This window comes from Schistocerca americana, chromosome 2 (genome assembly GCF_021461395.2).
Source record: "Schistocerca americana isolate TAMUIC-IGC-003095 chromosome 2, iqSchAmer2.1, whole genome shotgun sequence".
Taxonomy (NCBI): Eukaryota; Metazoa; Arthropoda; class Insecta; order Orthoptera; family Acrididae; genus Schistocerca; species Schistocerca americana.
This window is the reverse complement of record NC_060120.1, coordinates 311,501,069-311,517,401: the sequence shown is the minus strand read 5'-3', so window position 1 is coordinate 311,517,401 and position 16,333 is coordinate 311,501,069. Positions and strand designations below refer to the sequence as shown.

Here is a 16,333-nt window from a genome sequence, read left to right as displayed (position 1 = left end):
GCTTTGTCTGTTTACATATTTGATCCTCTGCTGCCTTAACTATATCACCCCTCAAAGTAGGCAATTTATTTTCTAATGTATATCTTTCCCCTGTTTCAATCAATCGTTACCTAATACTCCATTTTAAAATGTCGGTAATCTCTTGTTCTATTAATTTATCCAGGTTCCATCTCATTATTTTCCTATATTACTGGAATTTACTACGTTTTAATCTGAAGCTCATAAACAATAAATTATCACCATCTGCCACTAGAAATGTTTTTCAATTTAAAATTTGGTTTCGAAAACTCTGTTTGATCATTATACAATCTATTCGAAACCTTCCGTGTCTCCAGGTCTCTTCCACTTAGAGCCTACTTTCGTGATTCTTAAATCAGCTATTTAAAGTGATTAGATTGTGCTCAGTCCAAAATTATTTGTACCAGGCGATGTCCTCTTTCATTCTTTTCCCCCAGTCCATGTCTATCTACTATTGTTTTCTCTTCCTTTGCCTATTGTCGAATTAAGTCAGTTGTTACAATTAAAGTATCGCCTCCCTTAACTATCTGAATAATATGTTTTATCTCATAATACATTCTTTCAATCTCTTCGTGATCTACTAAGTTAGTAAACACATAAGCTTGTATTATTTTAGTAGGTTTAACTTTGTGTCTGCTTTTCCTACGTTAATGCGTTTACTATGCTATTAATATTAACTCATCTGAATTCCTGTATTCGTATTCATTACTAGACTTTCTCCTGCATTTCCCCTGTTTCATTTTATGTTGATCAATCAGTACTCACATGACCAGAAGTTCTGTTTCTCCTACCACCATACTTCATTAACTACCACTATGTCTAACTTGAGCCTACCGATTTTGCTTTTTATATTTTCTGAATGATCTCCACGAATAAGACATTTAACATTCCATGCTCCGACACGCAGAACCTCAGTCTTGCTTTTCCTGATAACATTATTTTGGTTACTCTCTCGTCAAGGATGTGAACGAGAGGTTATTTTAATCTCGTAATATTTTACCAATATTTCATATATAAAGCTGATAGTTTCCCCTTGCTTTCAGCCATGCGTATTAGCAAGCAAGAACATGTTGGATAATGTTGCAATGCCATATAAGATTAATCATCCAGAATGTTGCCTCTGCAACTAATTGGAAGGCTGCTGCTCCTCCTCAGTAACTACATGTTAGTCTGGCCTCTCCACTGGTAAGTCTTCGTTGCACCCGTACCTAGGGTACGGCCTATTTATTCGAGGCTGTCTGGAACTCGAATGCGTCTTGAACTGTTCTCTGTCTGGAACTCTACCTTTCTTCATGTATGAGGACCTCTATATCCGACATTCGGAGCTGTTTGCTTAATAACGGTTCATGAGTGCGTCGCTTTTAACCTCCAATTTGTAATCAGTGAGCGTGAAATCAGTAATTTTCCGATGCGTGTGACCTTTTAATGGACTGAGCGACTTGCACTGTACATCTCCACCTAAGTTACAAGGCTTACAGCTGATATTCATACTTAGACGATGTTTCTTTCTCTCTGGCAGCCCTTCATGATTACGATAATTACAGTGATGATGATGATGAAGATGGTGGTATTGGTGAATTTCTTCAACCTCTTATTTACAACGTGATTTTCTGCTGGATGTCTATTGACATTGACAATAAATCTTTAGTAATGCGCAAACTAATTAGGCTTGCTGTGCATCTGCTGGAAGGTCATTTTCGTACAGTTGAAACAGTAGTGGAGCTCGAATTGAACCTCGTGGCATTCTGCTAATTTCTCCAAATAGAGAAATATCTGCCCTGTCTACATTTTTATAATTATGTAGCAGAACGTTCTGCATTCTTTTTGTCATACGCGACGTTAGTTGTAGTTAGTTATGTTCCATAGATCATTTGAATGATACTTTTGTCGAAAGGATGTGGAACTAGTCAGTTTACAGGATACTTTTATCATTTATGAACACATTACTATTTTTAATCCTACTCATGCAACTATCCTTTTTTATGGCTACCAGTTTTTATGTGAAACTTTGTCAGTGGAATAGGAGGAGCTGTCCAGGAAAAATCATTTTAAATTAGTTTTAAAAATTGCTTCAATAGCTGTCAGATTTTTATGTTATTGGGCAAATGATCAAAAATTTTTGTTTCTGCATATTACATTCCTTTCTGAACCACTGACAGCTTCAACAAAAGATAGTAAATGTCATTTTTCCCTCTAATGTTGTAGGTATGGACATCACTATTCTTCTGAAATTGTGATGGATCTTGCATGCATTCGAAAGAGCGTGGCAATCCATGTTGCGACCTGCGAACACTTGTATTGCATCTCAAGGAGGTCACTTTGAACATTCATTGTAATGTGGATGCTATGCAAGTTTGCACTGTGCTCCGGGACGATTTGTTGTTCTCGCACATACACCGTCCATTTCCAGACACGTGTTCATAGGACCTATTTTCCTCCATTTCCAACCATGAATTCGTCTCTGCAGTTTGATGGTTTTACTAATGGTCACCATGTGTAGGGAATAGGAGTGGACAAAAAATTGAGCCCTGTGGTATTCCCTTTGTGACTTTTTTTCTCCCTCCCCTAGTCACTAAAATTATCTACCTTTCCGATATTGTCTGAATTAGTCAGAATAACATTTTGCATTCTGTTTGTAAAGAATTATTCAAACCAGCTGTTCCATAAAACCATTAGCTCCATAAAACTTGAGTTTTTCTATGAGAGTACTTTATCTACACAATGAAACGCCTTGAAAGGCGAAGACAGCTAACTGTATGAATAGCGACTGTGAAACGAGAAGTGTTGTTTGTGGACGGGACGGCGCAGGTACTGGGCGCCGCTGACGCTGCTGCTGGGGGTGGCGCTGCCGCTGTGGCTGCCGCTGCTCGTGTGGGAGGACGTGCCGCTGCCCGCCGCCGTCATCACGGTGATGCTGCGGCTCGCCATCCTCTGGCACGTCGCCGGCCTCATCAACAGCGGCGAGCAGATCTGGTCACTCTCCGCCAAGAATAAGTGAGTCCTGCCTACCTCTTACCACACGCTCTTGACATGTTGTTAACACTTTGGAGACCGGCAGCTTAGATGAATATCGGGCCTAGTGAACCGGCCATTTACGCCATTATTTTAAGCGTTACTGGCACATATGTAACTGATGAATCCTGAAGAGTAATACATACCAGTACTAAAAAAAAATAGCAGACTTCAAGATTTGTTTCTCACAGCTACTTTAGGTCTTTGATAGAACACAAATTCTAAGATAATTATGCCAGGAAGAATATTTTTTTTTTTTTTTTTTTTTTTTTTAAGTCTTCTGACTGGTTTGATGCGTCCGGCATTATCCTTAAAAGAAGTGCGAGGTGAGTTATCGAGAAATTTCTTCCGTTTGACCTTCCAAAATTTCTTGCTGGCTCAAAAAACATTATGTGTTTGTGCTCAGCCACTCGCGACAGCAGCTGTTAGGTTCGCTAACTTTTCTTTCAAAATAATTCTAGACTCAGTCGACAGAAGCAGCGCCAGTCATAGCGAGACGCCCGTACAGTGTTCTCATGCTCAGTGAGTTCAGTTTTCGAGCGACAGATGGCTCGCGCATCGAAGAAATCGCGGCCCCACTTATACTCGGGCGCGATTTTTTGGCGAATAATTGTGGCCCAAACTACGCTCGGGTTGGTCTACAAAATGTTAATCATCCTACTGACATCAAACAAGTCTTGTGGATACGAGTCAAAGAGAAGGCTCTTAATTAAAGACGATATGGGCTAAGCAAAAAATTGCATTTCGTGTGTGACCTATCGCACCTCAACATTTATGCCTTTATAGCAGTGATTCATCTCTTCCCCATTGTAGCACTCCAGCACTCCCCCCCCCCCCCCCCCCTCCCCGCTACCCAACATTTCTGAGAATATCCCCTCAAAAATTATAAAACTCACCTTACATCTTAATTTCCACCATCATCTCTAAAGTAGCCCCTCGCGCTTGTATACAAAGCTTCTAGCGTTTTTCCCACTATTGTTTGCAGTCAGTGCTTAATTTCTAAAATTTTATGTGCCGTAGCTCGCCTCTTCAACCATACACCCCCACATGCCTTGTAATTAATGTCTGTGACGACTGCGATTCTACCCTGTCACTAAGTATCGCCAAAATACCCGAAAAGTACCGTGTTAACTAATGCAGTCAAAATCAAGTCGAATCTGAGTAGACGTTTCTCCAAATTTTACTTCCCAACACAATTTCTGACCGTGCATCTATCCCAGTTTAGCATAGAATAACCATATTAAATAAGATTTAATGACATTGACAAAAAAAAGAGAAAAAATCATTTGCTTCTAACATCAATAAACAAAAGAATACCAAAGTTGAGTGAACGACTCTCATTCAAAGTAATCACAACCCGTGTGGTTTGACAGCTACCCACCTTTGAATAACCCACTATAGAATGTTAGCATCAATAGCAGGTGAGCTTCACTGTCATTGGTCGACGTTTAAGAAATTTATGGCGGGCGCCCTTGTCCAAGTAGCAAAACATTACAATACTTCTGGTAAATGTTACAGCACACGAATTTAGACACATACCCTCCAAAAGTTATAAAAAATATACATGCAGCGGCAGCGGATTTAAAATGTTAAAAAAGGTGGAAATAATTAAAAAGGAAGTGGCTACTGCTAATGAAAGTCAACAATGTCTACATAGAGCACACAACTTCGTGGAGAACACTTTTATTCTAAAGAAGACAAACGTTATGTGAATGTCAGCCAAAAGGAAAAGAAATTACAAATTGAAATTGTTTGCAATAATTTTGAGTCTTTGAGAGGAGAGCGCTGCTTTTAAATCTTATCTCGTGTGTTGTGACGATGGTCGCGATATCGACGTCAGCTGGGTGGTCCTGGTGAAACGCTGAGATCTGTTCCCACGGTCGTGTGATTGTAGCTGATGATTTTCCCCGTAATCGGGCGGGCGGTGGTATTCATTAAGCTGCAAATCTGATTACAGTGGCGTTTTGCAGGCCACAGGCTGGTCGATGTAACTGTTGTTACAGATGTCCGTATGTGCACAGTAGTAATGTTTCTGGCGCAAACAATTTAAGTTTACTTATGCCACACACAGTTTATAAAACTTGCCGACCGCGAATTCTGTAGAAAGTCAATTCGTATTATGAGTGCCGCGATCACGAAAAACCGTCATGGGCGGGAATGTACTCACACACAATAGACAGTTCGCATAAGTTCAGAACGACTGTTACTGATTATAGGCGTCCGGTAGTTCATCGAAACGCGAATAAATACGTAAGTTCACAGTACTTGAGTGTACGAAAACAGTCAAAAAACAAGCGCAGTTCAATTCACAGACACAGAGCTACAATACCGTCCATTCCCGGTTGCATTGTCATAGTTACTTCGTCTCACGGCATAGTCTCAGTATTTACTTATCCCAGTTTCTACACTCACTATTATCATATCACTTCCTGGTATAAAACAGTCATTAAGAACGTACATCGCTTGCCACTAAACTCAATCTTCAACAGCTCGTAAAAGTCACGACTCCCACAGTAAAACAGGTGTCCGCCTCTCTAGCTACCCAAAAACACACACCCGCTTTGTTGGATCAACTATCGATATTGCTCTCCCTCAATACTCTCGCCCACAGTTTATACAATATCAAAGTAAATTACATATATCTTTACACAACTATTTTCTACCAAACTTATTACAGTAAACGATAAACAAAAAAATTTAAAGCTTTCCACAATCAATAAACTCTAAACATATTTATCTACTTACAAAAAAGAAATAATTTCCAGTTACATATTACATCTAGGTTCAAATGGCTCTGAGCACCATGGGACTCAACTGCTGAGGTCATTAGTCCCCTAGGCCTTTGAACTAGTTAAACCTAACTAACCTAAGGACACCACAAACATCCATGCCCTAGGCAGGATTCGAACCTGCGACCGTAGCGGTCTTGCGGTTCCAGACTGCAGCGCCTTTAACCGCACGGCCACTTCGGCCGGCATTACATCTAGAAAACAACTTTTATCTCTATGTTACAGGACAAACGAAAAATGCTCTACAACATCAAAGACATATGAACAGACGAAAAAAAAAAGAAAAAAAAACAAGATAAATATATATCTATCGCAAATAACGATGTCTTCACATGTTGTATCTTTTATAGCCGATGATGGTATGTTGCTTGGCCGAAACTTATATCTTTAATAAAATGACATACAACTTTTGTGACAAATAATGTAGGCTGATGTTAAGAACGCAGCCTTATAATATTCTTAACGGCTCTGCGGCCGGGTCATAACATCATCTTCAGGTGAGGTGCTAAATCTCGCCAGAACGTATTCCTTCTGTGAGAGAACATCGGCACTTTTCCTACCATATACTGGGAGCGTATCTACAAAGATAGGACGGACATGAAGAATATGCAGCACTAGAAGTGTGTTTTGTCCGCCAACCAGGATTAGAGCTTGCTTTGGCTTGGTTAAAGATAACCTAGAATTAAGGAACTCTCGTATTTACAAAATCCATTTCCATTGTGGGAAAACGTATATTGACCAGACAGTTCGCACCGTTCATAACAGATTTGTTGAACATTGTCACCACACACTATTTCTACAACCCAATAAAACTGCGGTAGTGGGGCACTCTCTCGCCGAGAGACACAGAGTGATATAAGACGAGAAACTGGTAGTTGCTCCTGTGTCTCACTGTTGAGGCTCTGTATTAAGTGAATCAACTGATATTAGAATGACGATGTTTTTGTAAATGGAGACAAAGGCTACTCTTCAAGTAAATTGTGGAATCTCGTTTTATCTGATATTAGAAAACGACGGTCTTTGACTCGACTGGCAGGATCGGGATGTTGCGACACACATATTCGGTAGCGAATTATCGTTTTTGCGCCTTTACCACAGACGTGCTGTACTTTCACTTTGCATTAGGTGGCAGCACGATGATTTTTGGCGCAGGCGCCGTTGGTTTCCCGCGGCGTATAAAAGTACCACCCAACTCCGCTTGTGCGCTGGCTCTCGTCTCAGAGATAAGCCGGTTCCACTCTTGGTGGTAGAAAATTTTCACTACCAGTATTTGGCCGGCCAGGGGAAGAGAGGTGGTGAGGTAAAACTCCTGTCACTAGTCTTTGCACCAGCGTCTCCGCAATCACTACGTTTACAAGCGACACAACTTCAGAAGACGAAAACCGAAATTCTAAAACCATTTTCTGTTGTGTTTGCATGTTAAAGGCTGAAGCTGTTTTTCTAGACCGGTCAAAGATCAGTTTTTCGAGCGTCAGTTGTTTTAAAAAAATGGCATCTGGTAATCAGCTGTTCCGGCTTCTGATTAGTCGGCACAACGACTGTCTCTTTTCAATCAAACGTATCAGAGGTAGGCAATTTCATGCTCAGTTTAATATTTCTATTTCCCTTTAACTGCACAAAATGTCACTCCTTCCAGATTAGCTCAAATGGCTCTGAGCACTATGGGACTTAACATCTGAGGTCATCAGTCCCCTAGAACTTAGAACTACTTAAACCTAACTAACCTAAGGACATCACACACATCCATGCCCGAGGCACGATTCGAACCTGCGACCGTAGCAGTCGCGCAGTTCCGGAGTGCCTAGAACCGCTCGGCCACCGCGGCCGGCTCCAGATTAGCCAAAAAATTTTAAAAACAAGATGTAACCTAACAACACAAGCACGTTTCAAAACCAGTTGTGTATTTAAATGGCAGCGAAATTCGATTATGGAAGTTGTAATGTTATCTCAACGAAATAAAAGAGGAACTGGATTTTGAATTGAAACGCTTCCGAAAACTATTTGGTCGAAGTCGAAACACATTACTGTGACCACAGTTCGAGTAGAACAAGGAAAGATATCACAATATAAAATCTACTCTAAATGTCATATCCAGTTCATGGCTAAGTAAGACTTACTTTTTTACCTACTTGCGTAGTCATCAGGTTCAGAGTCTTTGTTGATTAGCAGGTATATTTGCTGACGGAGGAGTGTGATAACGTCAAGTATAATGCGATAAAATATTTTGCATTAAATTATAAAAACATTAATCGGACTTCTTGAAAGAAAATTTAGACTGCGTGGTTCGACTTTTGTCACGTGCACCCAGCACATATAGGCGCGCTAACCGACACGTCACAAAACCAGTCTCTTCCAACGTAATTAGAGCTGAAACATTTAAAAGAAGCTGTACATATCATTAGTAAAGGATAATGGCATCATTTCAAATGAATAAAAACATTTAAGAAGTTAAAGACAACTGTTAGTACTCAATGTTTACTAGAAGAAAATAAAATGGCGTGCTTACAGTATGGAAGACGACAGACATCAGGCAGATTCTAGGATGTGATTCGTGACTCAAACTTTTTACGTCTGAATACCGTCATTCATCTCAGAAATTATACGTGATGACAGTATTACATGAAACAAGGAATTTTTTGTTTTAAATAAAATACGTTGATTTATAAAACGTGGAAATCAAGCAGCTAGAACCGCATTCACAGAATTGATATTGGAGTGTTAACACGACCGACCAGAAGCGGCATTGGGAAACTGATTTACGAAATCAGGTTTTGGGAACTATATGTAAACATAGTGATTGTGATTGTCACATGAAAAAGATAAAACAGTGCTAGTTGTATTAGGTCGGGTACTTATCTGTACGTGGCCAATCTAGAATTCTTGAACGTTGTACTGAACTGAAATATACTTAGGATTTTAAGTGACGCATTGATGTATTCGTTAGCAGAATATATAGAGACGACAGTTTTGAATTATGCGGGAAGTGATTAGTCGTTTGGGCTTGGATGACTTCATCATTTGAAGCTACGAGGTTAGCTGTAGTGGTTTGCACTGAAGCTTAGTTAGAAACATTCTTGATGTAGAACTGAAAGTAGTTTACGCCAAAGTAAATTACAGTGGTCGCGACAAGCGGCCCACTGTAGACGACGATGCAGGATTCCTGCATCTGCTCTCCTGTAACTCGTTCCTTGATAATGCGACTCTATCGGGACGCGCGTTCCAAAACGCCGCGCATGAAAACGTGATTTTCCTGTGATTCATACCTTGAGTTCTATTGGTGATACAAAAGTAGGCTCAAGTGTATCTTATAGCTCTTGTGCTAGGGACCATTTTTATACGCAACAGAAGGATCTTTTTGCTGTAACTATCCTGCGATACACGGACAGACTATAAATATTGCACACGTCCTCCAGCTTAGGGAAATGAAGCAAATAGGCTGGTTCTTTTTGCATCACGGGTGGCCTATGGTGGGTCTTAAGGGGTTTATGGAGACAACATTTAGTTCATGGGCGGCTCCAGAGAAATCCCGAAAAACATGGTTTCTGGGTACCAATCCGAGCCGCGGATTCCAAGATGGCTATGAACAGCAAATGTCTGAAATGTTTACGATACATTCCTAAGATCCCGATCTCGAACAACCTTAAATATTTTCTCGATATATTTCTCTGTTTTAGCGATACAAAGGTTCAAAGTTACCCTAATTGTATACGTAAAATACGCACCAAAAATGCGACGTGAGTCGAAAGCGTAGTTTATAAATTGACTTAGCACAGAGAAATATGCTGTGAAGTGTCTCCATTATCATCAGGAGCGTTCTGGGAACTCCATGTTGTAGCACTGAAGGACATATGGAATTTTTTAGCTCGTAAAATCCTACCCGAGTTGTAAAAATAAGTTCTACATCTACATATATACTCCGCTAGCCACCAAGCGGTGTGTGGAGGAGGGCAAAAATTCACGCCAAAGTCATATTTCCCGCCCCCCCCCCCCCCCCCACCCCTCTGTTCCACTCGCGGATCGCGCGAAGGAAAAACGACTGTCTGAACGCCTCAGTACCAGCTCTTATTTCCCTTATCTTTGAATCATGATCATTGCGCGATTTGAAACTTGGTGGTAATAATATATGCTCTACATCCTCGGTGAAGATTGAATTTCGGAATTTAGTGAGCAGCCCCTTCTGTTTAGTGCGCCGTCTATCTGCAAGTGTGTCCCACTTCAAACTTTCTATGAGATTTGTAACGCTCTCGCGATGGCTGAATGTACCAGTCACGAATCTTGCCGCTCTTCTTTGGACCTTCTCAACCACTTGAATCTGACCCAACTGGTAATGGTCCCATACAGACGAACAATACTCTAAGACTGGACGAACTAACGTATTGTAAGCTATTTCCTTTGTTGAAGGACTGCATCGCTTCAGGATTCTACCAATAAACCGCAATCTATAGTTCGCCTTACCCGTTACTTGTGTAATCTGATCATTCCATTTGAGATCATTTCGAATAGTCACACCCAGATTCTTGACGGACGTTACCACTTCCAAGGACTGGGCATTTATTTTGTACTCGTACATTAGTAGGGATTTTCACTTTGTTATATGCAGTAGGTTACACTTACTAATATTGAGAGATAACTGCCAGTCATTACACCACGCATTTATTTTCTACAAATGCTCATTGATTTGTTCACAACTTTCGTGTGATACTACTTTCCTGTAGACTACAGCATCTTCGGCAAACAGTCTAAGGCCGCTGTCAGTACCATCAACCGGATCGTTTATGTAAATCGTAAAAAGCAGAGGAACTATTACGCCGCCCTGGGGCACACCTGAAGTTACGCTTGTTTCTGTTGAAGTCACCCCGTTCAGGACGATGTACTGCTCACTGTCTGTTACAAAAATTTCTATCCAACCGCATATGTTATCGGATAGACCTTAAGCGCACACTTTTTGTAGGAAGCGACAGTGCGAAACTGAGTCGAGCGCCTTTCGAAAGTCGAGAAATATGGCATCAACCTGGGAGCCGGTGTCTGGAGCCTGTTGTATATCATACACAAAGAGGGCCAGCTGTGTCTCGCATGACCGCTGTTTCCTAAAACCGTGCTGGTTTCTGCAGATGAGCTTCTCAGAGTCTAGAAAGGTCATTATATCTGAACACATAATATGTTCCATGTTTCTACAACAAATCGATGTCAGTGAAATTGGTCGGTAATTATGTGCATCCGATTTTCTACCCTTTTTATAGATTACTATGACCTGGACCTTCTTCAAGTCCCGTGGAACCTTCCGCCTTTCCAATGATATCTGATAGATGACAGATAAGAATGGTGCTATATTTGTAGCATAGTCAACACAAAATCTTACGGGGATACCATCTTGGCCAGATGCCTTCCTGGCGTCTAAGGATCTTAACTGTTTTACAATCCCAGATACACTAAACACTATGTCAGCCATCCTTTCGTTTGTTCGATATTTGAAAGGGGGAATGGTGTTGCAGTCCTCTATAGCAAACGAGTTTTTGAAAGCTAGGTTTAGAATTTCGGCCTTCTTTTTATCATCATCAGTTACATTGCCCATACTGTCAGCAAGAGAAGGTATTCAATTATTTGTAGCGTTCACAGATTTTACATACTGTAAGGTGTCAGGCAAATCCAACACCTTCCATGAAAACCCTGACATGATAGCAAATCCGACAGTATGTCACATAGTTCCGAATAAATCCTGACATTAAATTAACCAAAGTAATACGATTAATGAGTGAGCAAATGAAATACCACAGACTAACACAAGAACGCCTAAATGTATGTCATACCTTCCCACCGTGAAACAGACGCATTTCTGATGGGAGAAACGAGAATAGAAGCAGAGAGCAGAACCATGTTAAGCTAGAAGGCCCTACGACAAGGGACGGACACCCACGTCGCCAGCCGACCGCCAAAACCACCCCCCCAGCCCATGTTAAAAGATAGAGCCCTCCAGAAGAACAGTATAGATCTTACGATAACACTAAAAGGGCCGCACTAGCTGCAACTTTGACTTTTTCACATCTCTGTTACGTTGCAAACGTTAAAAACATTGCCCCACCACGAAAAGTATAACGTTTCTCATTGGATAGACAGAATTTTTGTAGGCGGAGCTTAAGGTTAACATTGAGACCCTGATTGGTCAGTTGAAAACACAGCCAGATAGCTTTTCTAAAACCAACTTCGGAAAATTGTAGTAAGGAGAAGTTAGGAGAGTGTTGCGTCCGAGATGGCGAGGTGTGGAGCTGCGCCACCCGCCGCCCCCTGACGAACACCGACAAGGTAATGAACACACGCGATGCCGCATTTTTGAGCGCATGAGGCCTCACTCAGAGCTGCAGAAGTCTCATCTGTTACATCCCCTTTTCACGTAATACCAGTGTCGATCGTCAATTAAATCTCATGGTGTCCACATTTGCTACTTGAAGTAAAAATCTGAAACGCTATGATTTTTCTGTTATATAATTATTGAGAAGCCATATCAGCCACTGTAATTTACGACAAGCTAGATAAGTAATTAAAGATGATTGAGGTTCACTGTAGACCATTTTGATAGTTTTCTCTTTTGTGAAACTTAATTTAAACCTACATTACAGATGTGATATGGCATAGGTCATCCTTCGATCCATTATAGAACTTGAAAAACTTGGAAACCCATTCAGGGAATATTCGTTCACATTTTTGTTGAACACAGTTGGTTTTTATCATCCTGTATTAAAATATTTCCTTTTATCAATAGTGCAATTTATAAACAATGTTTTGTGAGTAGAATAAAATTGGCAATGGTAAACTTAACTGTTTTTTCGACGTTATTTTACCAGCTAACTAAAAATAGGAAAGCCTTGAACCCCTTCCACTAAATTTAGTTAGTATTAAGATTCTTTTACAGGGAGTGCAGTGGAGCTGACGCTGAAATCATTAAGTATTTGATTATATCATCGCTAGTCTCACTGAACTCTTCTAAACTCTGCATGTCATGTGTGGTCTGGCGTCTCCTTACCAGCAACAGGTCCCAGGTTCAGACTAGTCAATTCCCTAAAAAAACACGCTCAGAGCGTCGTTGCGCGAAAGTGGTAGGTAGACACGACTTAGAACAAACAGACACCACGCAGAATGTTTGAATACGACCAAAATTTTTTGGTGTTATTTTTAGAATCTGCAGATAAAATATTGCTTTCAAATTCGTTAAAAGAATCTCTCTTTGTCCTTCTGACAGTTGCTTTCATTTCGCGTGATTTCTGTCTGTCAGCGGGGCAGTGACTATGTTGCATGTTATTTCATTTAGATATGAGTAAAATATCAAAATTTTACTAATCATTAAGTTCTTTTCATATGAGTGACTTGACCTGCTGAAAGGGGGTCAAAGAAGGGAACCAGTGGAAAGATGCTCCAATGGGAGGGAATATGCTCCTGTTTGAAAGACTCTGACTGAAAGGTGGGGTACCGGCTGCCTCATTCAATCTTCCTCAGCACATGTAAGAATTTCCCCCAAAATTTTGGCATGCGAATATATTCTCCCTTTCTCATGCCAAGGCGAAAGGAGACAGTAGGAGCAGGAAAGAGGCAGAAATGTAATAAATACTGAGAGATAGTAGACAGTGGTTGCGGTACAGAAAGAGTGTAGGGGACAATGACAGTGTTAGAGAAAGAGAGGGACACAATGGCATTGTAACATAATTGGCAGTGACGGAACGGTGCTAGGAAGAGAGTGACAGAGATAGTGCCAATGGAAGAGGAATAAAGAGAAGGAGAGAGTGGACGTGGATAAGAGCCAGTGCTAATGAGAGACAGAGTCTATGACAAGAAGGAAGAGAGATATGATGATAGTGAGAAGACACAGCAGCAGTGGATAAGAACGAATGAGATAGCAGCAGTAAGAGAGAGCAAGACAGAGTTAGTGACAGTGAGAGGGGGCAGTAGGAGCAGAACAGAATGGAGGAGGGAGTGACTGTGAGACAGGAGTCAGTGACATTTAGTGAGACACAGAGAGATAATGATAATGAGTAAGCCTGAATGACTGAGTGAGAATGGGCAAGTGGGAGTGGATGCGTATGAGCGACTTACAGCGATGGACTAGTGGGTGTGAGTGAGTTACAAGGGTCACTCCAAAAGAAATGCACACTATTTCAGTAAAAATACAGTTTTCATTCTACATGTGTGAAAGTTTTACAGTGTGTAGATACATCCTTCCTGCTTGTTTTCAAACTTAGTTCAACCTGTTCCCGTAAGTGGCGCCATCACAGCACGTCTTCAGGATGGCTGCTACACTTGACGTTCATCAGAAGCTATGTGCTGTCATAGAATTCCTGTGCTGTGAAAACGAGACAGTGGGAAACATCCACAAGAGGTTGAAAAGGGTGTATGGAGATGCTGCTGTCGATCGCAGTACAGTTAGTCGGTGGGCAAGCAGGTTACGTGATGAAAGCGGGCATAGCAATATTGAGGATCGTCCTTGCAGCGGCAGGCCTCGTACGGCACACACTCCAGACAATGTGCAAAGAGTTAAAGAATTGGTGACTGCTGACAGACGCATCACAGTGAACGAATTGTCACGCTGTGTTGGGATAGGGTAAGGAACTGTTTGCAGAATACTGAAAGTGTTGGCGTTAAAAAGGGAATGTGCCAGGTGGGTTCCCAGGATGTTGACAGTGGTTCACAAAGAAACAAGAAAAACGGTATGCAGCGAACTTTTGGAACAGTACGAGAATGGTGGAGATGAATTTCTTGGAAGAATTGTGACAGTTGATGAGACACGGCTCCATCATTTTTCACCAGAGACGAAGAGGCAATCAATGGAGTGGTATCATGCAAATTGACCCAAGAAAAAAAAATTAAAAACCACACCTTCTGCTGGAAAAGTTTTGGCTACGGTGTTTTTCGATTCCGAAGGACTCTTGCTTGTGGACATCATGCCAAGTGGAACCACCATAAATTCTGATGCATATGCGACGACACTGAAGAAACTTCAAGCTCCACTGAGTCGTGTTCGACCACATCGGCAAAAGCAGGATGTTTTGCTGTTGCACGACAACACACGGCCACATGTCAGTCAAAAAACCATGGAAGCGATCACAAAACTCGGATGGACAATACTAAAACACCCGTCTTACAGTCCTAACCTGGCTCCATGTGACTATCGTCTCTTTGGAAAACTGAAAGACTCTCTTCGTGGAACAAGGTTAGAAGATGATGACTTCCTTGTGCACACTGCCAAACAGTGGCTGCAACAGATTGGTCCAGAATTTTATCTTGCGGCTATAGAGGCGCTGGTTCCAAGATGGCGTAAGGCAGTTGAGAGGGATGGTAATTATGTGGAGAAATGAAAATATTGTTCCTAAAGGATGTATCTACACACTGTAAAACTTTCAAACATGTAGAATAAAAGATGGATTTTTTAAAAAAAATAGTGTGCATTTCTTTTGGAGTGAACCTCGTTCAATTAGGGGAGCTTGTGGGAGTGAGAGGTGAGTTGCATGTTAAATAGAGCGCCAATATGTTCTGAAGCCGAATTTTTTGGGAAAATTGTTAAAGAAGCCGAGGGAAGTAGATTGAGGCAGCTGGTGCCTCACTTTTCATTCAGAGCATTCAGATGTGGATTAGCCTTTTTTGTGATCCGATAGGAGCATTTTCCGCTTATGTTTTAAAAGGTTCGCCGCGTGCAGCAAGAGTCAGTTGCGGTGAGATTTAGCAAACAGCGTTCTCACCTGAAGAAAAATTGCTGAAGTATCGTGTCAAGGTGATTGTACGATCCGGTTGCAGAGCTGACGAGAGCAATGGGAAAGTTTACGTACCCATAGAACCGCCGTATGTGTGGCATCGAGTTAGTTGAGCAGTGCTCGAGTTAGAGACACTGAAACCTCCCCTTAGAAAAAAATTTTGAATGATTGTGCTGATAAACCCCTTTCGTTATTTGATTTTCAAACAGCTGAGCAAAACTGAACGTACTCAGACATTTCTCTCTTTACTTATTCTGATCATCACTAAAGTGACACACAATATTTTTAGCGCAACGCAATCTGACTTTCAATAAGCCCTACAAAAGAATGGCCCTGACTAACAATAACCTAAACCTTTCACGAATCACTTACCTCACAAAAATCTTCGTTACTCGAACTACTCCAATACAGCGAGCGCCAATACTGCCAGATACATAAAAGATTCTAACTACTGAAGAGACTAGCTACTGATAGGCATAGTTAGCAAATGAAAGATTTTGATAGAGAAGAAACAATGTATTTACTTTAACAGTGTTGAAAAGTCATTTTATATATATATATATATATATATATATATATATATATATATATATATATATATATATATATATTATTGGTGTTTTGCCCTTAAAGAGCGCATTTGGACTAAACTACATGGCCAGTTCCTTTTGCTGCCTTCCTTGCTGCCCAAACTTCCCTCATTCGCTCGCTGTGTTTCTGTTTCCGGTCCTCTGTCCATGCTTCTTGTCGGCTTCGTGTCTTCGGCTTCATCTTGATTGC

General features: G+C 41.0%; 1 protein-coding gene across 1 annotated transcript in view; it reads left to right on the top strand.

Moving 5' to 3' along the window:
- The window catches only part of LOC124595851 (acyl-CoA Delta-9 desaturase), a 179,931-nt gene that overhangs the window by 148,050 nt on the left and 15,548 nt on the right, over window positions 1–16,333 (top strand). Inside the window, exon 5 of the mRNA XM_047134758.1 lies at window positions 2,827–3,012. Coding sequence (XP_046990714.1) covers window positions 2,827–3,012 — 186 coding nt within the window. The remainder of the gene's footprint in view (window positions 1–2,826; window positions 3,013–16,333) is intronic.